Source organism: Pseudopipra pipra, chromosome 5 (genome assembly GCF_036250125.1).
Source record: "Pseudopipra pipra isolate bDixPip1 chromosome 5, bDixPip1.hap1, whole genome shotgun sequence".
Lineage (NCBI taxonomy): Eukaryota > Metazoa > Chordata > Aves > Passeriformes > Pipridae > Pseudopipra > Pseudopipra pipra.
Genome location: NC_087553.1, coordinates 15,504,072 through 15,527,999, shown reverse-complemented (window position 1 = coordinate 15,527,999; position 23,928 = coordinate 15,504,072). Strand labels below are relative to the sequence as shown.

The following is a 23,928-nucleotide window of genomic DNA, read 5'->3' as shown; positions in this document are numbered from 1 at the left end:
AAGGATTCTCCCGGGGAGCAGATAGGAGTGGAATGCATCTGTATGTGTTTGCAATGCAAGGGCATTTGTACAGTGAATGTACGTAAAATTAAGAAAACACAGTGGGCTACAATAGGGAATTAGAGATTTAAAAACTTTGAATTATGAATCACCAAAGCTTCAGAGGTCCTATGGCTGAGATGCCAGAAAGTAGTCATCTTTTACTTTGTGATCTATAAGTCTGCTGTATGAATAATAATTACACAATGTGACAGAGGAAGGCCACGCACTTTTATTCAAGCTCAATTTTTATAGATATGAGGCCAGTATAAAAGATGAGCTACTTGCTTTAATGGTATTATAATTTGATTAAATATTAGAATATGTGCCTGCAGTATCTTCTTTCTAAGCAACAATGAACTGGGCTGGAGGAAATGTTCTTCACTTTATGCCCTATGGCTCGTGATCTGGTTTATTTGGTTTTAGACCCTAAGGCAGCCAATACCTTTTCCATGTTTTAAGTAGTCTTCTTGTATAAGCTCAGAGAAGGAAAATTGCTTTCTCTATGAACCTCTCTATAAAATCTTCTGCTGTTGTTGTTTTTCCAACTTCTGCTATAGGCTTTTCTGCACTTTGTGCCAGCACAACTTAAATTTTGGTCTTACAGTCTATCCTTAACCCCTCCTTACTCCCATTTCTCTGAGATGACTAATCATACCCAGCTCCTTGTGAAGTAGCTGACAGCACTGTGAACTGCTCAACTGAAAGTCAGCCAAAAGTCAAAATGTTCTGAGCATTACAAACATTTATATTGCATCTTAGTGGTTTTCCTTCCTTCCACCTTACAGGATCTCATGACCCCATAGATACTAGAGCAAAACAAGAGAGGCTTTGAATGGAAAAAATCGATGTGTCTTGGCAGCTTGTGAAAGATCTTCTACAGGGAGTTGTAGAGCCGTGTGGAGGAGTGAGCAACCCATCACCAGCAGCATGATTTCCAATTCATTGAAGAATGCTGAAGAAAATAAAAAGGGAAGCAACAGTGTCAAAGCAAGGAGAGGGGAGACGTAACCTTTAGATAGCAGGCTTTTTTCACCTCTCTGAAGCACTGAGCATTGGCTTCCTTGCAGAAGTAGGACAAAGACCTTGACAGGCCTGTAGTCTGATCTTTTATGGCAGATCTTAAGGGCAGGGGGGGCTGACAGGCTTGTTAGCATTTGACCCAATTTAAACTACACAGGTTCTGAGGAACAAAGACTCACTGAGAGGTTAAGGAGAGGGAAACCTGAACCAAATTGACATTGAGAGAGAGGTGCTGTTGCATTCTGTTTGCACACCTGATGTGGGAAAACTTCATGGCACAACAGAACTTGGGTGGGCACAAGGCGTTCCTGGGTGCTGCATGCAACACAACTCAGCCACCTCTGCTCTGCCGGGCAGGCTTGCTCCAGCCAAAGCAGACACCTCTGCTACTTTCCCTAGGAGCAGTTGTTTAAACCCAGATACAAGGGGGAAGTGGCTTACAATGGGCTTGGTTGGGTTTCTGTCCACTTTGTGGTGACATGGGTGTATCTGGAGAGTGAAAGAAGACAAATGAAAAAACAGCTGTAAATGGGTATCCAGTTCACCTCCAGGAATGAAGGAAAGTATTGGCATTGGGCAGGAAGAAATGTAACTTGATGTAACTAAAATCCTGCAGTTGAGCTTGGAAAGGTTTTATTATAATTGCAGTTGCTGTCCAGTGAGTTAACTTTCAAGCCTAATTTCACTGCTAAAATCTCAAAAAAGCCACTGATTCCTTGGAATGAGAGCCAGGATGAAGGGAAAAAACCCCATGAGAGGGAAGAAGAGCTACCCAAAGGCAGCATGTAGTATCTAAAGCTAGACCAGCTTGGAGGGAAAGACTGGAACAAGTTAGATGGAAGGGTTTAGATGAAAAAAATCCAGGGACATAACACAACTTACTAGAGCCCAGGCATCGCTGGGTCTGCTGGCACTGCTCAGCAGACCTGAGGGGTCTCATTAGGATGACATTTGTGCCCAGAAGATCAGTTGTCTTAGAAGAAGAAATCACTTCCCCTCCAAAATTCCCATAAGAGTGTCTGCGGGACCTGTACATAGAGGAGTGGGAGCTCAACCTCACAGTGAGTTTATTAGATTTTATACCTCCAATCCCATGTGTTGTGCTTTATCCTCTTGTTTAATGCTGTACGTACTATTGATTTTATTGAGATACAGGTGAGTGCACAGGTGTCTGTGCACTGAACTTTATTCAAGCAAAAATACTGTCCTGTATAGAAGACACCTAAACCAAAGCAACCTAGAACTACCTGCTACTTAAAGTTAAAAGGTCAGAACCATTGTATTGAATTTTGGGTTAATCTTAGAAGCAGTCTTAACTCATACATCCTTCAGAGAGGCTGGTGAAGCCTCTGTCTCAGACTGCCTGGAGACACCCATGCCATTGGGCCTCAGAAAAAACAGCCTACAACAACAGAACAAGAGGGTACTTCTCCACAGTAAGAGCAATTGGGTTTGAATGAGAGTCAGAGACTGACTTGTCAAGCTCTTATCATCTGACTTACAGCTGAATAAGCAAATACATACGAGTTAATAAACAAACCAAACTAAATAAAACAATGTAGCTCACAGTGCAAAGTCGAGACAATGACTTGTCTCCTGGAAAATTTCTCTGTGGATCTAGCAAGGTTCAGGTTGTGCTGCAACAACAAGAATTGGTGATTGTGATAGAGGACCCATCTTCTACTTTTTTTTTAAATTGGAACGTGAGAAAATTGTTTAGTTCTTGCCTGCTGTCAGTAGAACACTACAGGAAGCTGAGAAGTAAAAGAGCATAAAACTTATTAATTTGAAGGGATGAAGAGAGAGAGATGCTGACCCAGGTGACTTCTAGGTAGGAATAGTTACTCCATGTACCTCCATAAAATGATACATACTGGATGAAATAACAGGTTCCTTGTAGGCATTTCCTTATCAAAGGCACTTGTTGAACAAGGACAATTGTAAATCATAAAAGGAAGAGATGTGATTCACACTGATAGGAGTTAAATGAAAGGGGTCATAGGAGTCCACAGTAAGCAAAGTATGAGATTGTAATTATTACAGACAGCATGGACCAAGACTAGTAAACAGATGAAACAGAAAAAGATGAAAGCGCATACTGAATTCTGCCAACAACTTCCTTACGATGTACAAATGTCAGAATTATCTGACATATGCATGGATCTCATCCCTTTGGAGAAGAAAATCTTAGAACTTCAAAAGAATCATCTCTGCCCCTTTAAAAATAGGTACCGCTCCCGGACAGAGCTGCAAGTACTTTGGCATCGGGTGATCCTAAAAAGAGGGACTTTAGCAATGCAGGTAAAATAACGCTGATTTCTTCCTGGACCCGGTAGAATGGCTAGTAAATCTTAAACGAACTGGGAACTAAGCGACATTTTAGGATTTTCCTGTGAAAGGGAGCGCGGGTAGCGAAGAAATAGCTCTCCGTCCTACAAATTAACGTGATACGGGCGACATCCATCTGGGAGCGGGGATGGAGCACGCACAAAAAGCCATCCGCTGCGGGCGATGGTTGTTGCTTCGACGTTCGGATGGGGAGAAGCAGCAGCCGTTTCCCCCGGCAGGATTCCCGCAGGAAGCGCTCAGCGCAGCCGGAGCGCCGGGCGGGGCTCGGCCAATTCCGGCAGCAGAGCTCCGGGAGCTCCCTCCTGGGGGGGGGCAAAGACATTCCCGATAGGAAGTGACACCGTCTCCTTTTTTATTTAAATAAAGCCAACCTCCCCCGCTCACACCCGGGGTGGGGTGGGGGATGGAGGAAGGAAGATTAAGCTTTAATCGCGTATCCCGAGGATTGCGGATAAAAAGCGCGGCAAAGCCGCCGGGGGCTCTCCCGCACCCCACGCGCCGGGAATGCCCGGCTAAGGCGCGGGGGGAGGCCGCGCAGGGTTTAAATGCCCCGCGGGGGCGGTCCGGCAGTGCGGCGCCTCCCGCCCGTTCCCGCCCCGCTCAGCTGACAGCGGGGCCGCCGGTGCCCGCCCGCCGGAGCCGCTGCCGCTCGGTGCCCGCCCGCCTGCGCGGCCCCGCCGGGGATGGGGGGCGGCGCGCCGTGACCGGCCCGAGCCGCGCTGCTGCCGCCGGGAGCCGCCGCCGGGAACCGGCGGGATGAGCGGGAGCGGCGCCCCCGGGCCCGGCGCGGCGCCCTGCCGCTTCGCCCACTACTTCGTGCTGTGCGGCATCGACGCGGAGAGCGGGTTGGAGCCCGACGAGCTGGCAGGTGAGCGCCGCCGCCGGGAGGCCTCCGCCCGCGCCCGCACGGCCGCGGCTCCGCCGGGCTTTGGGGATGCGCGGCTTCAAAATGTCTGCGCCCCCCGAGGAGGGAGGGGGGCGAGGGGAGGAGAGGGTCGCCGCGGCGGTGGGAGCCGCGGGGAGGGCGCGACTTTGAAGGATAAAGCATTCTCCCGGAGGGACTGGCGGAGCATCCCCCCCGAGGGCAGCTCCCGCCGGGATGCGCCCTCCCCCGCAGGCCGGGCTCCGCCGACCCGCCGCTGGCCCCGGTCCCCGGTGGTGGCGGGGGACACGCAGCCTTCGCCCGCCCTCGGCCCAGCCGCGGCCGTCAGGGTGCGACTGACGGGAGAAGGGTATCGAGGGTTATGGAATTGGAGGGAGCCGAATGACCGAGCTTTCTATCGGGGCAGATGCATTTTCTTCTCTATCTGCACTGGAAAGGAGGGGGAGGGATCTGGGAAGAACTGAATAAATTAATGGAATCGCATCTTTATTATGCCGGTTTATTCACATTTTATGTCTGTTCAGAAATAGTCCTCCTGCATCCTTCCATACCCCACCACCCCAAAATTGTTACGGAATCAGAGAACAAAATTAGTGCTATAGGATCTAACACGTTTTCTAAAACGTTTATTTTTGGTGGGTTCATGACTGTATATGAGCCGATTATGTTGGCATAAGGCAGCAGTTCTTCCTCAATGTCACTTTTGTTTATGTAAAAGAAACTAAGTCAGGTTTCTACATATAAAATTCGATTGACTTCAGGCTTAATAACAGGGCTTAATTGCATGGAAGCTAAACGTTTCCTCATGATCTTACGAATTTGGAAGTGCTCAGGTGCTTGTGTTTAATCATTCCTGTGCGTTTGCACTGCAGTCGATTGAGCTGTGCCCGGCTCAAATTGGAGGCAGCTGTACTGTCACAGTAAGCACCTCTGCCTGGCCATGGGATCCTGGCTGTGGGAGCCTGGTGAGGTCTCTGCAGCTATTGCATCAGGAAGTACCTTGCCGTCAGGTTGTGCAAGACAAAGACTTGATGATCTACATCACTGATCAATGTACACTGGTTGAAGTTCATGTTTTTGTCACCTGTAAAAGGGGTGGATGCACATACCTGACTTTCCAAGGAGGTTTATCTTAATGCACTTTATCTAAATCTCTACCCTTTGCAGTGAGCGCACACTGGAGGTAACCCCAGGATCTCCAAGCTGAAGCATTAGCCAAATGTGCTTTAATCTCTGTTTTGGGAGTTTTTTACATGTTCTAGTGACCGCAGTTGTATGTTTTCAGTTTCACTGCTTTTAGTAGAAAACTCTTGGCTCATCACCATCTCCCACCTGATGGTGTACAGGGTTTGATTTGCATGATATGACCTATTGGGGTTTCAGCTACATAAAGTTTGAATCATCTCTAACTCTTCTATCCAAAAAGAAACTATTTTTAAAGCCATGTTGGCTGGCAGGCTGTGCCTTCCCTGATGAGTACCCAAACTCTCAAACTGGTCTTTTGCTGATTTTTTTGCACCATTCCCCAGTGAGATGGACAGGTGTGTTCTTGGGGAGCGCTGCTCAAGGACAGCCTGGGCGCAGTGGGTTCATGCAGTGTAGTGCCTCGACTATGGGGCTCATCTTTCATGGTCATTCGGTAGGTTTAGCTGAACTGCTCCAGCAACACAAAGCAAAAGGCATCTCCTTCTTAATTTTTCAGTAAAAGAAAGACATTTTGGCACATCTAGGATATATCCATTTATACAATCTAATGCAGCTATGAATGATTTCAAAGAGAAATTACCAAAAGTAGTTGTTTTTAAAGCAATGTCTTTGTAAGTGGCAAGGTCCAGCAGGATGGTTTGTGCATACAAACATTTTTGGAAATGCCACTTTGGGAGGCATTCTTAATACCTGGGGGGGTTGGGATTTGATAGAAGAAGAAGTGGAGTAACAGAAATATGATGGGACTTAATATTGCCACTGAGCAATGTTGTATTTTTAGGGACTCGTGACAAGAGCTTTCTGCTATCAGCTGGGAGCTCAGCAGTGGGAAATGCTGGGGAGGAACAGGGAGTGCTGGGAGCCACAAATATAATGCAGCCGTGAAAAAAATAACTCTGGTTTGAGATATAGCTGAGAAAACATTTCTGTTAAAGCCTGGGGAGTACTAATGCCACTGTAGGTGGGCAGTAGTGAGAACCCACCTACAAATCTGTGTTACAGGTTTCAAACACCAAGCTACTAGGATTGAATTCATTGCTGGAATGGGTGGGGAGAAAAAAGCTTGAGGGAACAGAAAGTCTGTTGTATCACGGGAAACCCACAGATGAAGGCTATTCTTTCTAAAAATGTTCTTTAAATGTTTGGTAGAAAGAAATGATGCTGTTCTTTCAGTTTTGATTTATGTAGCTTATTATCTTGCTATCCCTGTGCTTAAGAGCTTGTTGAGGTAAGTCACGGCATCAGTGAAAAGTGGCTGTGACTTAAGCTGCTGCACAGATCATCCCCAGTTTAGCAAAAAAAAAGTCATCAAGAACCTGCTTATCTCCAAACCTGTGAATCCCTTAGCAGCCAGTGTACACAAAGGGCCTTGCTCAGCCCGCGTTTGACTGAGTGGAGCTGCGTTGGGGCTCAGCAAAGGAGCATGAGAAGAGACAAGAGGAGCTCTTCTGCCACCCTGGAGGCCCCAGGGCCTCTCCTGTGAACAGAGAAGCAGAAGTTACAAAATCCTCGAGGGATTTTCTGCTTTCAGATGGACTTGGTGATCATCTGAGACACAGGCAGCTCCCTGGAACACACGGTGTGTCGTGGAGCTGCTGGTGACTCACCTCTGGTGTCATCTGGGAGCTCCCTGACCTGTGCCCTCTCTTTGCCGAGGACAGCCCAGGACTCACCCCTGCGTGGAGGCTTTCCTTGCCTGATGGCTCAAGCCAAAAATCATTTTCCATAAAAACTCTCTGCAGTTAAAACAAACAAACAAAAAACCCACCGAAAATCCTCATCAGCTGCATCAGACATGAAGTGAAATGTTTCAGTGATACTCTTGAAGGCAGGGCAAAGAACTACCTTTTTAATTTGTCTTGTAGAGTTGACAGGTCTGTCCAGAAAAATGAAATAAAATCAAGGTTTTAAAGTTGTGTAAGGTTTTGACGTGCTTTTAAGGAAGAGTAACTTGCTTTATACTTCTTGTTCCACTGGATGCTCAGTGCTTAAAATAAGTTTGGTAGATGAGAATTTTCCACCAAGCAGATGGTTCATTTTGCTTAGATTATTTTTTTTCTTTTGCATGTCTGATGTTTTCTTGTACAGATTTTCCTAGTTTTTTTAACAACTTGCTCCACAGCTGGCTTTTCATATGGCTGATTTGGGGTTTTTAAGTGAATTAATTTGAGAAGTTAAAAGCTGTTTACCTATTGCTCAGCTTGGTAGTGTATCCAAGCACTCAGTGAAGTTGCATATTGATATGATGTTGTCAAAACACTTGTGGCACTGTCACAAAGCTCTCGGTCAAGGATGAAGGGGAAAAACACCAATTTCTAGGGAGTTGTAGGAGGAAAGGAAACTAACTAAGGATTTTTTGGCACTCAATAGTTGGAGAGGTCATAAAAAAAAGCAGGGTATTTGATGTGAAATTCCTTGAAAAGCATGAAAATTTCAGTATTGGTTTCAGTGCCCTGTTGAACTCCACTAAAATAGAATGAAGGGACCTTTTCTCTCATGCTCAGGGCTGATGGAAAATAAATTTCAGTTCCCTTTCCTCTACTTGCCTATCTGTTCCCAAGTAAAGTCATTTTGAGACTATCAGCCTTGGAATTTTATGCGCTTAAATGACTCTGTTAAAGTAAATATTTAACATTGCATTTAACAAAAAGACCTAATTATTCATTAAATTGTTTCTATCAAATATTTTGTCATACTGTATAAACTTTATAAGTGTGTGTGCAAGGCACAAAATTATTCTAGCTGTAGCAGCCTTCGCCTTTTGCTTTGAGAGCAAGTTAAATTTTGTAGTATTTCATTAGTGTGTCGCAAACTACAATTTAGAAAAATCCAGAATACGCATGACTCAATTAAAAATAAAATTAAATGTCTTTTATTGGGGAAGTAACTTAGTGCTCTGGAGGAAAGCATAGAATTAGGGATGAGTGTTTTGTTCCGCAGTGGAAGGACTAGTCTGTGCTTCGCTGAGGGTGCTGTTGGTGGAGCAGTTTGGAGGAAGAAAAGGTGTCAGAAGCCGCCTTGGGAACTGGGGCCTGAAGGGCCGTATTGGATGCTGCTTTCTGTGTCTTACTGGTGGAGTTGTGGTAGCCCTCTTGCTGTGTGATATGAAAAGTTTTATAGCTTTTTTTCCACACATGAACTGTAAAATATTACCTCAAGACTATGGTTGCGGTGAGGAGACGTTGTAGTTATTGTATCTTGTCTAGCAAACGTATTTTACACTGTCTAGTTTTGGCCATTGCATAAAGATTCACTGTCTTATTGTCCCATTCAATGTATACTTTAAAACTGTAGAGAGCTTCATTACTCTACTTTTAAGATCAAATTATTTTTTTTTTATGATCAGCAAAGCTGAGAGTGCTTACTGTTCATGCTCATTGGAACTGCTGAATGTCTCAGGGAAAATAAACACTACTTCTACCTCATGCTGTTTCCCTACAAATATCCAGATATTGGTAACTAATTTCCACCCAGTGAAATGTTAAAATCCAAACAAGGCATATTGCAGTCTGGCTGACTTTCTTATCTAGTAGGCTCTTAAATTTAGAAAGCTAAGAGACTTTTCTGTCCTTGTGCGTGCCTGGCACCCGCGTGCTTGCTCATTGCAGAGTCTCCCCACATCCTGCACCATTCTCCATCGTGCTTCCTTCGTGCCAAGTCAGCGCACGAAGTGCTCTGCCAGAAAACTTGGTGGCACTACTACAGCGATAGAACGTATTGTGTGCATGGCTTTTCTGAAAATAGGCAATTGGGTTTGCTCCTAGTTCACTGGAAATAGACTGAGAAATCTCCCTTTACTGAGGAATATCTGAACAGTTGTGATTCCTCTTAATGACTTACTCAGCTGACAGAAAGAAAAAGCAGGCTGCGGGAGTTTTGCTTTTCATTTTCAAGTACAGTCCAGATTTGCACAAAGCATTTTTGGAAGGATTGTCTGGGTTAAGTAGCCTGGATGTGGACAAGAGTGGTATAGGTGGAGGCAGAGATGGCTTATGCTGTAGAACTTAACAAAACTTGACTTGCTCCTCAGAAGCAGTTGACATAGATTGTTTAGGATTTCTGGTCATTGGGAGGCTAGTTGGAGTGATAGAATTAAAGCATTTCTCCAGCCCCTCTTAAGAAGTGATGCTCAAAGACAGCACTAAGTCTTCTGACTTCTGGAAAAAATAAGTCTTGTGGATCAGGGATGGATGGAGTAGCTGCATTATTGAAGTAACTGTCATTTTTCTGTGAATTGTCATAATAATAGTATATATTTAGAAAACCTGTTTGATAAAAATCTAAACTGGGTTAATATTTTGTTCATGTGAAACCAAATCTTATTCTGCATACACAAAGTGTTGCCTTTCTAGTTAAAGGAGTATGGAGATAATTGCTGCTTCTGGACAACCTTAACTTGATGCTGAAATAGAAATATGTTTCTGCTCTCTTCTACATCTTTAAAGGTGGTGGCATGGATAGTTGTTGTAATGGTTTATTCTTAATTTTGTTTTGGTTTTATTTTTATTTTGTTGTTGGTTTGTTTTTTTTTTTGTGCTACTGGGGAAACCCAGAATTCCAGTGTAATACCACAAAGATTTGTATTTTCTTTTAAAAAAATGTCTGAATTATACATTGAAGATTTAGCTCCTGTGGGAGGATTTCTTCAGCCAGAGGAACTACAGCCAAAGGAAACAGTGCTTTTTATAAAGAATTGTCAATATTATTGACAACTATGATCTCCAGTTACAATAACCTTTAATAAGGAGTAACTTTCTTGCTCACTTGGATTACAGACTATTTCTGAAATTGCTAATGGTTGTGGTGTATTCTTATATTTTAGTAATAGTACTTTCATTCTCTATCTTTATATATGCCAGAGAAACACTGGATTTAAATGCTCCCCCAGCCGTGGTGTGACTGTTCTGTTATACATTTACCTTCATCTAAGGTTTTTATACTGTATTCCTTTGAAAATAAGATATTGATTGGGTTGGAAAAACATCATTATTCCTATCAATAGCACTGGCTCACTAATGCTAAACCAAAGAGTATTTCTTGTACTTTGTTTGCCAGATAAGCTGATGTTTTAATTTCCACTTAGAAGGACTAAAGCCTCTTGCATGCTCAGAGGCTGTTTTGCTGCCAGTGGCTGTTGCAGTAGCAGAGATGAGGAAGGTGTGATAGTGTATGTGAAGGGTTTTTTCGGTGACAGTCCTAGCACCTGCTCTGTTAACATTGCAGTAGGTAGCCTTTTTCCTTCACATAGTGTAAACTGCAGTAGTAATCAAAGCGCTGGCGGGCAGAATGGTTGAGCTGCTGTCCTTTATAAGAACGACCTAAATCCAGCCCTAATCTTGTTCCTGCGCGTCAGCCTGAAGTCAGTGCTGGCCCCATCCTGGCGGCTTAGTGGTGCGGTGGCTGGGGAGGGACGGGGTCCCCGGGACTGCAGCCACCTGCCTCGGGCAAAGAGCTCTGAAAGGCAAAGGTGTGCACATCCTGGAGAGCCCAGCAGTGCCAGATCAGGCCTCACCACGGCTGGGTGTTGGTAGGGAGGGTACGGAGATGGTGATTTTGAGCCTTATGTGAAGGGTCCCTGTTGCCAGCGGAGAGACTCCTGTGTTGATGTCCATCTCTGCCCTGGTCCTCAGGGTGCTGGGGGATGGTGGCATCTGGGGGAAGGCAGTACACACCCCTCTGAGATTGGAAGAGCAATAACCATAAATATGTCAAATTGCTCAGGGCAGTGCGTGACTCCAGTATTGATTTCTCTGCTCAGCTGTTTTCCCGTGTCCTCTCCAGAGCCATTTCCCAGTGCTGCAGGAGCTGTGCCAGTGCCCTGACACCCTGCCCACAGCTCTTCTGTGCCAGTGCAGAGCTTGACACAGGAATAACTCCAAAACGAGCTGCTTTGGGAGGGGCAGGGCTGCAAGTAAGCCAGCAGAACAAGGGTGTCAGGAGGCCTCTCCTGCCTGCCTTCTTTCACCCGCTTGTCAGGGACTAATCAAGTTGTCCTTAATGCCAGCTCGTCCCTGAAACATGCTGGCAAGTGTACAGCCCGCAAAGCCTCTGCGTGGGCTGATGCTGGATACGTGGCTGGCACACTGCTCCCCACTGCAGTTGCTGGTCTGTTGCAGTCAGGGCTGGAGTCAAGGAGAAATGTGAATGAAGGAGGAAAAAAAACCCAAACAAACAGTGCATACACTTTGATGTAGTTAATGCTGTGGTGTTTGCCTGGTGCTACTTGAGATCATATACACCACTTATATACGTGGGAAGAAGATGACAGGTAGCTTGTTCAGCCACCTCTTGTGTATGGAGAGGAATTGTTGTAGTCAAAATATGTGAACCTACATAAAGTTCATGAGTGTAAATAACCTACAATTTTTTTTCCTTTTTTTTTTTTTTTTTTTGGTCATTATCTATCTCTTGACCAGAAAATAGCAAAAGTATGTATGGTAGGAAAAGTTGCATTGAGGAAAAACAAATTTGGTCAGGAAACAGTAGACCTTCGCTGTGGTGTTTTGATCATGTTAGTCATATTGATAATCTCAAAAAGTAATTAGGAAAAAGATGGTGATGGGTTTTCATAGTAAAAGAAACATACTATGGAGATGGCTGATGTGTGGCAGACTGCTGAGGTGTCAGATATTGGCATGGCTGGAAGAAGCCAACTCCATTTGTGCTTCTTGCTTGGAGTCAAAGAACTTTAATTAGCAGTCTGATCATTGTAGCTTATCCGAGAGTTCTTTCATTAGGGTGTCCTAGGCTTGGTGATGGTGCCTGGCTGAAAACATGAAGTAAGCCATGCTCTTTTGAGGTGTGAGGTTTAGCTTCTACCTCCATCTACCCACCCAATCCATGAAAAATAACATCAGAACATCCAAACAGATGTTTAAAGAGTGACATGGAAAGAATATTCTCTTGCTAATATATAGTCTGAGTTGTTTTGAAGGACTTTGCTAGATCTTAGTGATCTTAGTGCTTCAAGTGACAGTTTAAAAATTAACTCTTAGTAGAATATAATATGGGGGGGATGGGTCTGTTTTTTCATGGTCTGCAAAGAAAACTTGTTCTCTTGCTGGAGAACAACCTTCACAATTTCATACAAAAATGTCAGCAGTTTTTGTTTTGTGTTGAGGCAATGTTTAAATATGTCAGTCTTGGAGAGTGAGAGCACCCCCCTCCTCCTTGGAGCATGAATTTGACTTTGCTTTGCAGTCACTTTATTCATCTAATTGCAATAATAATTCTGGGATCTTTTAATCTAACAATTAAAAAAGCCAAAAACAACACCAAGCTTTGTATCAAATGGAGTCAAATCGTGCTTTGAAACTGTGTGAGTGGTAGGTTGCACAACGTGAAAGCTGGAAGAATTCTCTGTCCACCCCCTTCTTGGTATTCTCTTGTCATGTTAAGGACTAACATGTGGAAGGGTAAGGGGGCTTAATCTGAAACACCATTCTGTGTAAACAATGATAGGATTAAAAAAAAAAAAAAGCAAAGCTCAACTGTCATGAGTGTGTAGTGGCTGCTGCTTTTCACGGATGACTGAAATTATTTGTATAAATTTGCATTTTCCTCTTAGCATCTATATAAGCCTCTGCTCATTTCCATGCATAGCTATTTCCATGTACAAACGGGCTGGCGTGCGCTGGCACGCGATGTGATGCCGTGTTACCTGTGTTAGCAGTAACTATAGTTACAAGGGAAAAATCACGTAGCACCACGGATGCTCCTCACACGAGGCTGCCCAAGTGTCAGAGGTGTTTCGAGTCTCCTGTAACTGAAAGACAAGAGGGTTGAGCTCTTTGTAATGAAACAATGAAAGCAAGCGCTCACTTAACGGGTGATTCCTCAATGAAATATTGATCAAGTGGGCCAAGCAGTCTGCTTTGGACTGACCAATGTTTGGGATGCAGCTGGAGGCTGCTGGGAGGGGATGCTGCTGTCATGGTCCAAATGGATATTGCTTACACTGATTTCACATGTCTGATGGCTTCTGCAGCCTGTGTTCTCACTGACCTGGATGCTGTCTGGAGGGTCCAAATCACTGATTCAGTAGCTCACCTCTCCTGCCTTTTTCTCCAAGTTGCTGCTGAGGTTAATCCAGTCAGGTGGTGTTAATGCCTTCTGCTGGGCCCTCTGGTTTCTCGTGAGGTACTCAGGAAAGAGAATCAAGATTTGTTTTTCTAAGTTAAAGTTATGAAGTATTTGAGCAAAGAATGCAATATGCAATTGAGCAAATATTTGGCTTTTTTTTTTGTTTTGTTTTGTTGAGGGAGGGAGGATTTGCTGATGAGTTAGTTACTCACACAATACTATTTCTCCATCAGTATTCCCACTTGATATTCTTGTTTGTTTTATGCTGTGCCATACTGTGACATGAATTTAAAATAAGAACAATTTTATGCTTAAAAACAAAACAACAGCTCTCTTAACACAGACTTTTCGGCTGTGATGATGGCTGGTATGGGAGAGATGAAGTGCTACTACACTGTTTCTGGAATAGGACTCTTTGTAATGTAGATTTTGTGCTTTCTCACTTTGTTTAGTCTTACAGTATAACTCTTTGAAAATACCCAACACCAAGTATTTGGGGAAGAATCCCTGCTTTTTATTTAAAAAATATCAACACAAACCAAAAACATCCAAACAAAACCAACAAAACACCACAAACACCTGATCTCTTAAAATTTTGTGAAGATGTGAAGATTAAATGCTTAAAAACTGCCAGGTGTTTTGTAAAGTGACTGTTGGTGGATGTGTGCTCTGTCACAAAGGTGTGAAGGGTGTATTCTGCTGTACATTCTGCCTTGTAAACACTGCAAGAATATCAAGGCCAGGAAGAACAGTACTACAGTGTCTCTAGTGCACCCCTTTTGCGTTGTCAGCATTTGTCTCTAATGCCTATTGCTATAAATCTATTAAGGTAGAATATTTATATCTCTGAAAATCAGGATAGTAGCTATTCAGCATGGATGGATTAGGTGTTTAGCCTTTTCCCAAGATGGTGCTATTCAAGACAGGTTTATCTTACTGGCGTTTGCAAATACGTTAACTCTTTCTGGCGTTAGTGAGTGTGAATAGCAGATGTTGTTTGACTCTTAATTCAAGCAGGAATGTGTAGTCTAGCGTTTCTATCTCAAATTGGAGAGTGACTAAGAGTTGAAGAATCACAGTGTAAGGAATGCTATTAAGTAATAATTTTTTTGCTGTGTCAATATGAACATCTGCATGGGGTGAGGCAGCTGTAGCTGTGATCTGATGTTGCACTTAGCAAAAGGGGAATGGTGATGGGAGATGTTAACTTGCACAACAACAGTTCTGGGTAATAATTTAGTTGTTTCTATGTCTGTGTCTTTGTTTTCTTTCTACTTGGAGCTGCCCATAGGGTGGTGAGTTGAGTGGGGAATGAAAGAGCCCTGTTGCAAATTGCTCAGTCTAACACACTGTTTAAAAAAAAACAACCTCCCAGAAAAGTCCCTCCAGCTTAATGTGGACTGAACTTCCCATGAAAACTCTGCCTTAATGAGCTGGGACCCCTCAGCCCTGCTTTGTCCCTGTCAGCAGGTGAGAAAGAGCTGAGGTCCCTGGCGCGGGTGCCCTGGCTGTGACCCAGGAGCTCGGGGACCCGATTAGTTCAGCTCTTGTGCTTTCGGCGGGAATAAGAATGGGAAAACATCTCGTCTTGGGGGCCTGGATGTATTCATGCTCCTCGCCTGCAGGTCTGTGCTAGCGCTGGGAGAGGCGTTTCTCCAGGAGCCAGGGAGAAAAGGCACAGATTTAGGTCTGTCCCAATGCAGAGAGTGAATTGCTCAGAGCAATTATCACATTGCAGTGTCCGAGATATAGCTCATATTTGATGGTGGTAACGATCTGAAAGATATTTGCAATTCAAAATCTGTATTAGGTTTTGGTTATTACTTAATGTTTTGTCAGCTCTTCGTGACTATGACTTCTGACTGTGACCCAGAGTTGCTTGTGGTGCCCTGAATAACTCAAAAGGGAAGCTGACGGTAAGCAGGAGACCATCTGTGTTGTTAATAGTGTAGTGTTATCACACTCAAAACTCAGGTTGTGTGATTTGATAACATGATCGCACTAGACTTGTTTCCTTTTTATTAAAAAAAGTCAAAAAAACGACCCCCCAAACCAAACTGTATCCTTAGCTACTACCTTCTGAGCCCACAGGTCAATTTAATTTTGTCAGAGATGAAAATGGAAAAGATAGGGTATGTTTTTTGGTGAAGTCCCTGCAGCTAGAGCAGAGATCCTAATTAACCTTCCAATAATACAAAGGCTGCTGGAAAAGCAACAGCACTTTCTAAAGCAAGAGAGGCCCCCTCCACGTGGGTATCCCGGCAGGCTAATTGGCAGCCTCAGAGCTGGGATCCAAGCAGAGCGTGCGTTGCCTTCTGCCCATCTGGTGGGTTTGGGAATGGAGGTAACTCGTGGTGCTGAGGGGGAAGGAAGAAAGATCAGAGCTCACAGGCTTGTGTGAGCAAAAGGAGCTCCAGGTGAGAGGACCATGATTTCTGTCCTGGCATCCTGTTGCATAATTCCTAGTGCTATTCACCCATGCCTGTGAAACCGGACAGTGTGTTAATGCCATCGCGCTTAGTCTTTCTTGCTCAGTCTTGCTCAGTCTCAGCTCCTACAATGTGATAACAGGCAATGGGAGCAAAGCTACGTTTGGCAATAAATAGCAATTCTGAGATGGTTGTTTGCAGGGTCCAAGTCCTTCCTCGAGCTCAATGAAACGATGTAGGAGCTCAGCTGTGTTGGTGCTATTGCACCCCGAGATGTGTCTCTGAAAAAATGCTTCTGTATTGTTTGAAAATACACTGAATGGGAGATACAGCGGCAGAATATGGTGGGGAAGAGGCTTCTTTACTTTCTTTTTCTTTCTTCCCCCTTCCCACATTTAAAACCAAACTGGCTTATCCTTATGCTTTATTTTTTTTAAAATGCTATTCTGACCTTTCTGATAATATTGGTAAGAACCAAGATCTGTATTCAGATGTATTAAAGTGATAATGATGCATAAGGAGTCATAAAACTGTATTAAGTGCATTAAATTTTGAGTAACTCCAGTAAAAGGTGCTGCAAGGGCTGGCTAATCACTTTGCATTTATGAGTTGTCTTGGAAGTAAATTACAATATTCATCTGGATCTGCCTGCAGAAATGGCTTAGAAGGAGATGGCATTGCCTTGCAGTGGACAGTTGGCAATCTATGCTTGATTAATCTGCTCATACCAAAGTGGCATCCCTCCATGCTTCCAGCAAGCTTGTAATAGATGAATGAATTAATGAGCCCCTGGGTAACCGAGACTACTCTTGGGAGCTGGGAGGGACATCGGAAAGGATAAACATTGGTGACTCAGTTTCTCTTTCTTAAGTTACCTCTATATCGTTTTCCAAACAGTGCTTAACTGATTCCACATTGAAGTGAGAGTATTAAAAGTGCCTTTCCACATCACTGACAGTAGCAGAGCTATTTGTATGGGTTTGACCAGCCAGGTTATTTATGTCTTTTTTTGTTTCCCTGAACTTTCTCTATCTGAAAAATGTTGTGAGCTTCAGATGTGAAAGACTGACTCTTGGTTAGTTGCTGCCAGACCATGCTGAGTCTTTGTATGTTAGAGAGAGGTTGGGATCAAACCTTGGGTCCAGCCAAGCGGTTCACTAAGCTGTTGCTGTCTTTTGAGCATATTCAATTAACTAGTTGGCAAAAGTCTGTAGAGGTCTCTGAGGCTGTCGATAATTTGTGGTTCAGAAAGTTTGGAAGTTGTTCTAGGTTTAAGAGAAACCATTTCAGGAGGTTACTTAGCTTTTGCAGGCTAGATTGTCTTCTATTTTCACTATCCAAATATGTTTAATAAAAAAAAAATTCCAGCTAAATTTAAGCAAACTTTTCATTCAGGAATTAAATTCATGTTTTTCTTTCTTGCAGTGGCTTAGTGACAATTGTCTTGCTAATGCATTTAAATTATACTCCTTAAAAAGGTATTATCTGGTTTATTTTGTAGGAGGTCATCAGTTTCGCAATATTGTGTAAAACTGAAACCAAATCCTCCTGTCTGCAGCTGCAGTGTTAAATAGAGCATCATTGTCATGTGGTGAGCATGGCTGTCAAAACACTTCGGGCAAAGTGGGTAACATGAACAGTTCTTCTACATTAAATATTTATAGAAGAAAATGCAAACTCCAAAGGCTGCCAGCAGACAGACATACTGCTTAAATACCTTGTTGTGGTGGTGAGGGCACGAATCTTTGCGTTGCAGCTCTAGGAAAAAGACTGTGAGCTGTTTCTCCTTGCCCATGGGCTCAACAGTGTACTTCTTCTGCATGTAAACATATGTGAAAAGGAACTTGAAATGTAAAACTTCACAAGAAAAACAATAGCCCTACGCAGGTGATTTGCTTGCCAGCTTCCCCCAAAATGGTCTGTTCTCTTGGCCCATTGGTCTTGTGCTACAACAGCCATAGAACAGCACAGCACAAGCCCTCTCTTGCATGCCTGGCCTCAAGGGCCAGCATGTCTTTATTTCTGGTCCTCTGGTGCAAACAGGTGGTGAACTACAAGTGGCAAGATGCTGAGGAGAAAACCATGTAATTAAATCTGGCACCGTAGTATAATAAATCTCTGTTGTATTCTTTAGCTTTCTAGACGCCTTTGGAGCAATATACAATGGCTGTGATTAATGACTGTTGTATTGTCTTAAATAATAAGCTTGAGCCTTCAGATAGGTGACATAATTTAGCCGTAATGAGCGTCAGCTTCGTGTGTTTGATCTCAGTGCTTTGAATTTCAGCGTCGCTGTTGCCATGTCCTTGAGAGATTGTTCTATGCTGAAGAAAACCAGTAAAGGAGTGGGGTGGGAAGCAATTTCTCTGAGAGTGTGAAGAATCCAACCAAACTGTTGCTCTGAGGACTTTGACTCTTTTGTTGTATCTTGGTTTTAGATATGCAAGATGAAAGCAGTTGGATTGTTCATAAACTGGACCCACTGTTACTGAGAGAGATTTTTTTTTCTTTGATAAAAGTATTCCTTGCTGGGAGGTGTCTGCTGACAGTACCAGTGATGGGTGTTTCCTTTTGTGTGTCAAGATGCACCAAATACTCATAGCAGGGAAAAGGCTTTTTGGTCTTTTCCACACCACTGCCTCGTCCGTCATCACCTCAGCAGGCTTCTCTGTTGTTTTTTCCCTTGACTGAAGGCAGCAGTCCTTTGATATGAGCTCCTATTTTTTTTACATTTTCTGTATTCAGCTGACAGAGGAGAAAAAACGTTATATTCTCTTCCCTGCAGTACCTGTGAAGAGCTTTTCCCGTCTCTGTATTGTGTATATGCACAGCACTTCAGCAGAGCTGGGAAGGGAGGGCCAAGAAGCTACAAAGCACATCAGACCTAATTATTCAGCCAGCATAAGGGCCTTTCTTTCCTGCTCAGGATATTCGCTTTTGACTGACATAGTGTGCTGATTTCAAAGCCATTCCACAGCGCCACAGAAATGCTTCAACCCCAAATCCATCCTCCTTCGGGCAGCCTGGCCCAAACAGGCAGCCCTCGCGGCAGGGCTTGGTGGTGAAGGGTCGACACAGACTCTCCCCTTTGTCATTATTTTTGTGAGGATGGGGGTAAAGGGATTTAAAATCCCTCACCCTTTCCTATTAAGTCTGACTCATTTTGTCTGGTTTAGCATTGTGGTAGAAAGAAACATAATGGATTTGTTAGGGTCAGTGCTTCACAATGTGACGGTTGACTTTGATGGGCAATAGGGCCTAGTTTGCCACTCCAGACAAAGGATTTGTAGGTCTTGCAGGCTGCCATCTGTTTCTAAAAGCAAGTTTTTATAGAGAAGGGATGCAGCTTGCATGCTGAAAAAGTTGGGGGTCTTTTTCTTGAGAGCTGCTGAGCCTTTGTATTTGAGCTTTTAATTTCAAAACTAAGCACAGTTTATTAATAGCAGGATCTCCCCCAGGCAAGATGAACATACAAATAACATTAGTGATGTGTTGATGTCTTCTAAAATAATTGTATTTTAGAATGCATGTACTGATCCCCAGAGTGGGTCCTATTCTTTTCTCCAGCCCCCACCCAAGCTCTCTGAAACGCAACATCTGGCCGCATTCAGGTTGTTTGCCTTTATTCTGCTACATAAGCATACAAGACACAGATTGGAGAAGAAATAATGTTCAGCTTTCATTTGATTTTTTTTTTTTTCACTTGTGCTGAAGTTGCCAAGGTGGTGTTAGGTCATATGTTGGACTCCATGATCTTAGAGGTCTTTTCCCACCTAGTTGATTCTGTGATTCTGCAAAATTTTGTCCCGTGCTGTTTTAATAACAGCGGTAAAAACTAGTTGATCATACTCTACTCCTATAATCCAGACTGGAAAGTCCTGATTTCCTGCCATGAGCCTGCTGCAGAGTCTCTTAAATAAAGTGGCCAGCTGACCTGTAGGGTTTAGACATGCTGACAAGTATGATCTATTTGTGCCGTGCGTTAACCTGACTGTTAATGGATTGTTTCTATGTATAACTGCTGGAGGAAGCACAGAGCTGCGCAGTCCAGGTCTGGAGGGCAGGAAGACATCCTGCTGCAGGACTTAGCAAAAATAACGAGTAAAACCTCTGCAGTTTTCTTCTTTCCAGCTGGAGATGAACAGGACCCTGAGAACTGATAAAGACGTCCTGGCTTGCCATCCAGTCCTGCCCATTTATTTGGGCTGTTACTCTCCTGATGCAGTACTGGGAGCTGGTGTGTGTGTGTGCAGTGCTTCCTAACGCTCTTATGGTGCATTTTTCCCTTTTATTAAGGGGAGTGACTGGTGTGGCTGCAGTAGCTGTGCAGATGTGCGGATACACATGAGCATCACTGAAAATGGGGCTGGAAGTGCAGTGCTCCACTTGTTGAGAGGAGTTAATTTGCTGCTGCTGAATGTCACATTAAGACTGTGGTGGCAATGGCCCCAAACAGAGCAGCCCAAGTCCTGCCTCTGCAAACATCCCAGGCATCTCAGCACTCTCCTGCAAACCAGCATTTGCCAGCGATGAGCAGAAAGCTGGCAAAGCTGCCTGGGGACTCTGCTCTCGTTGCCTGAGTGCTGTGTTTCTGGCTGTTACTGGAATTACCTTTTCTCCAAATTTGCTCCCAGCCTTGGCAAGTGTCTTGGTGCTGGGGGCTGGCGTGGGAGAAGGGGTTTGCTGGCTTGCCTGCCCTGCCTGCTGCTTGGCAGATGGAAACAAAGCCATCAGCTGTCCAGAAGCATGACCAGCTCTGATTCCCTGCCCTGGCTTTCCTCACAGTGCTGTGCCTGAGCCAGCACTGCTAGAGCAAGGAGGGCTTTTCTACTGTGCAGGCAGCTGTGAAAAGAGGAAACTTTTTTTGAGGGAATTTAAAGGAATAAAACGACTGCCTTTGATGTGGTGGCCTGGTTCTGTACCAAGCTTTTTGCCTCAGGAGCTGATAGCCTACCCCTCTGCCAAATTTTCCTGTGAAGGCTGGAATATACTACAGCTAAATACCTGCGGCCCAGGGAAGCAGCATTCCTGGCCAATGGGATTAATTTAAGTGAGAGTGTATCCTCCTCTTTATGTAAGAGCTGAGCTGGTACATAGTAGGCAGTCTAAACACTGATAGGCTGCCTCTATTGATACAGGCTCCTAGTGCTGGCCATTTTGTGGAATTTAAATAGTTTGCCAATGGCTTGTCAGATCCTGCCATATAATTTAGCCAGCTTGAGATAGCTGATGTTAGTGATTTTCTTTGGAGACATGTGATGACAGTTCAGCCATCAAATATACGTGCTGGGAGTCAGCCCATCCAGCTGCCTCTAAGCGCCTTTCAAGCAGTAGAAAAACTTCTTGTCTCCTTTAAGGTGCAGCCGTGCCATGGTGTCAAGTCCAAACACCTATGTGGCACCCTTGGAATTATGCTTGAGGAAGCCCATCATTTTCATGCAGTCAACTTTAAATTTTCAAAGCTGAGACTCTTGACTCCCTTTTCGCTAAAATATGGGGCAACACAACAAGCTTCACAGAAGTGCAGCCATTAGCTTAAGAGGAGCAGATAAATAATTGAAAGAGTTTTGTTTAAGAAAAATTTGCATTGAGTACCTCTAGGTAGTTGTGTTATCATTATATTTAAAATGAGTATTGAGTACGAGAAGCCAACATTGGCTTTATGGTCCATTTGGGGACTCCAGGCTTTTGGCAATATGTCTGTACTGCTCCTTGGGAGCTATTGAAGTGGTAGCTGTATGACCTTCTATATCTTTTCTTTTTTGTGTAGTCTTTGTATTTTCTACACTTTAGAAGAAAAAGGAAAAGAAAAAAAAAGGAAGGGAGGAGCAGTAGAGGATAAACTACTGAAGAGCAGGGACAAAAATGGTGGAATCATCATTTGTAGAAATAGCACTTGATTTAGTTGGTTTAGCCAAAGAATCTTTGGCTCTATCAGAGGAGAACTTTTTCTGCTGTACTTAATTGAATTTGCCAAGCTGGAACAAGCCCTGGCATAGCAGTTTCAACCCCTGCCTTTGCTACTCAGCAGCATTCAAAGCTGCAGAGAAGTGACGAAAAATGCTGAGCAAAAGCTGTGTGAACTGGAAAGTCAGCGCTGAAATGCCTTCTTGACCCGGTGGTGGTGGTGGGTCATTTCCTCCTCCTGAGTCAATTTGGGACATTTGGCACATATCCAACACACAGAAATGAGTTGTGTAGTGCAGGCAGCACGGGTTACCACCACAGGGATTTTCTTCCTTGTGGAAGTCTGTGTGTGCACTCGGCACCGCCCGGGCGGGCGCCTGCACAGGCTGCGCTCTGGAGAATGCATCTGATCTGATACCTTCTGCATCTGATTCCTTCTCCGTGGAGAAGGAAAGCTGAGATTACTTGGGAGCTGCAAGAGGAAGCTAGGACTTTTCACATCCCATTATATAGAAGCATTATTTGTATCTGGAAGAATAAGAGTTATAATAGAGGAGTCTAAATCCTAAATTTTAGTCCTTGATGTGGCATTGACTGTAGGTCCCAAGGAGCTTTATGTTCTGGCTTTCCTGCAGTCTACTGGAAAAAATGTGTTATTTGTACAGGGCAATGAAAGCATTGGCTATGAAAGCTGCAGTCATTTATATGTACAGTTGGATGCTTCTGAACCAGTTCAACTCTGAGTGGTTTCAGCCTGTCTAGTGGGATAGTGGGGGACTAACATCCTACCAAATTAGTTGTTACTTTAATCAGGAAGGAGAGGAGTGGTGTGCAAATGAATGCCTTTCATTTGAGTTCATTTGGAGCTGTGGATGTAGGAGCTGCTGTTTTTGTTTGATAAACCTGATAAACCTCGTCTGCTGTAACAGTGATTTCAATTGGAGGAAGATAAATTGAGGTGGAGAAGGAAGTTGGAGGGCACAGGCTCAAGCCCGAGCAGGAAGGTGGTTTTAATAACCTTGTCAAATGCATATTGCTTTAGTTCAGGATAAATGCCAGTTCTTCAAAGTTCTGAAGGTGAAAAAGACAGAGACCTCAAGTTGTTTAGGTATACTTAAATATAATATTTGAATGTATTTGAGATGCCTCTGAGAAACAAACCAAGTGTCAACCAGCCAAGCAAGACAGAAGACTATATAACTTCCTTCTGAGAATGGGCAGGATCTCTGCTGAGTTTTGTGTTCCCAGTCCTGGAATGAGAGCTTTCTGATTGTGCTATCCAAAATGTTGATTAGTATGAAGTTCTGACAAAAAGGAGGAATTGGATGCAGTCAGAGGAAGAGTGATGTAGGAGGAAGAGTGATGTAGTTTGTCTGTGGTCATGGGTGTGCCTCTTTGGGTGTGTGAGATTCCTGCCCTGGATTAAGGGCCACGGTGTGTGCTTCTGTGGGACCCAGAGGAAGTAACTCTCAAGTGCATTGAATAGTGTTGAGGGGGTTGTGTGTGTGAAGAATAGAAGGCAATGAATGCAAGCCTTTTCCTAACTTAAGGTTATCTTTTAAGTTTTGTTTTTATTTAATGAGTTGCATTAAAATAGCCCAGATACAAAGCTTGAGGTTAAAATGCACACTAAAACTGGAATACAGACTACTGTTTGGAAAAGCAAACTGGCAGAAATTTGTAGGTAAGGAGAAGTCTGTGGCCTAAGATATATGCAATACTGGTAATAGACCTGATGGTTTTTCTAGGTTATAAGGCAAAAAAAGATTATCAAATGGAAGTGATGACTTGGTGATGCTGAAAGTCAGATAGTTTTCCAACACTGTCAAAAATCCTTACAACAAAGATGCACAGTGCCTGGGAGGCTGAGGGTAGTGGAGGCTGTTCTTTCTCCAGATCATGGGGAATTCTGTGTGTGTGTGTACAGATACATGTGCAAATTAAGTTGCTCTCTTCTGTCACAGCTGAAAGGACCCCAAGTAACCCTGTTTGTTATAAAATTGAGCTTCT

The 23,928-nt window shown here is 43.8% G+C and overlaps 1 protein-coding gene across 4 annotated transcripts in view; it reads left to right on the top strand.

Annotated features, from left to right (window-relative positions):
* Nucleotides 1-4,055: 4,055 nt before the first annotated feature.
* The window catches only part of DENND5B (DENN domain containing 5B), a 114,293-nt gene continuing 94,420 nt past the window's right edge, over nucleotides 4,056-23,928 (top strand). For 2 of the 4 annotated variants that reach the window (XM_064654647.1, XM_064654646.1), the window contains exon 1: nucleotides 4,057-4,279. In XM_064654647.1, coding sequence (XP_064510717.1) covers nucleotides 4,168-4,279 — 112 coding nt within the window. In that variant the 5' untranslated portion in view covers nucleotides 4,057-4,167. Of the gene's footprint in view, nucleotides 4,280-23,928 lie in introns of all 4 variants that reach the window. The other 2 variants (XM_064654645.1, XM_064654648.1) reach the window with 2 other exon arrangements.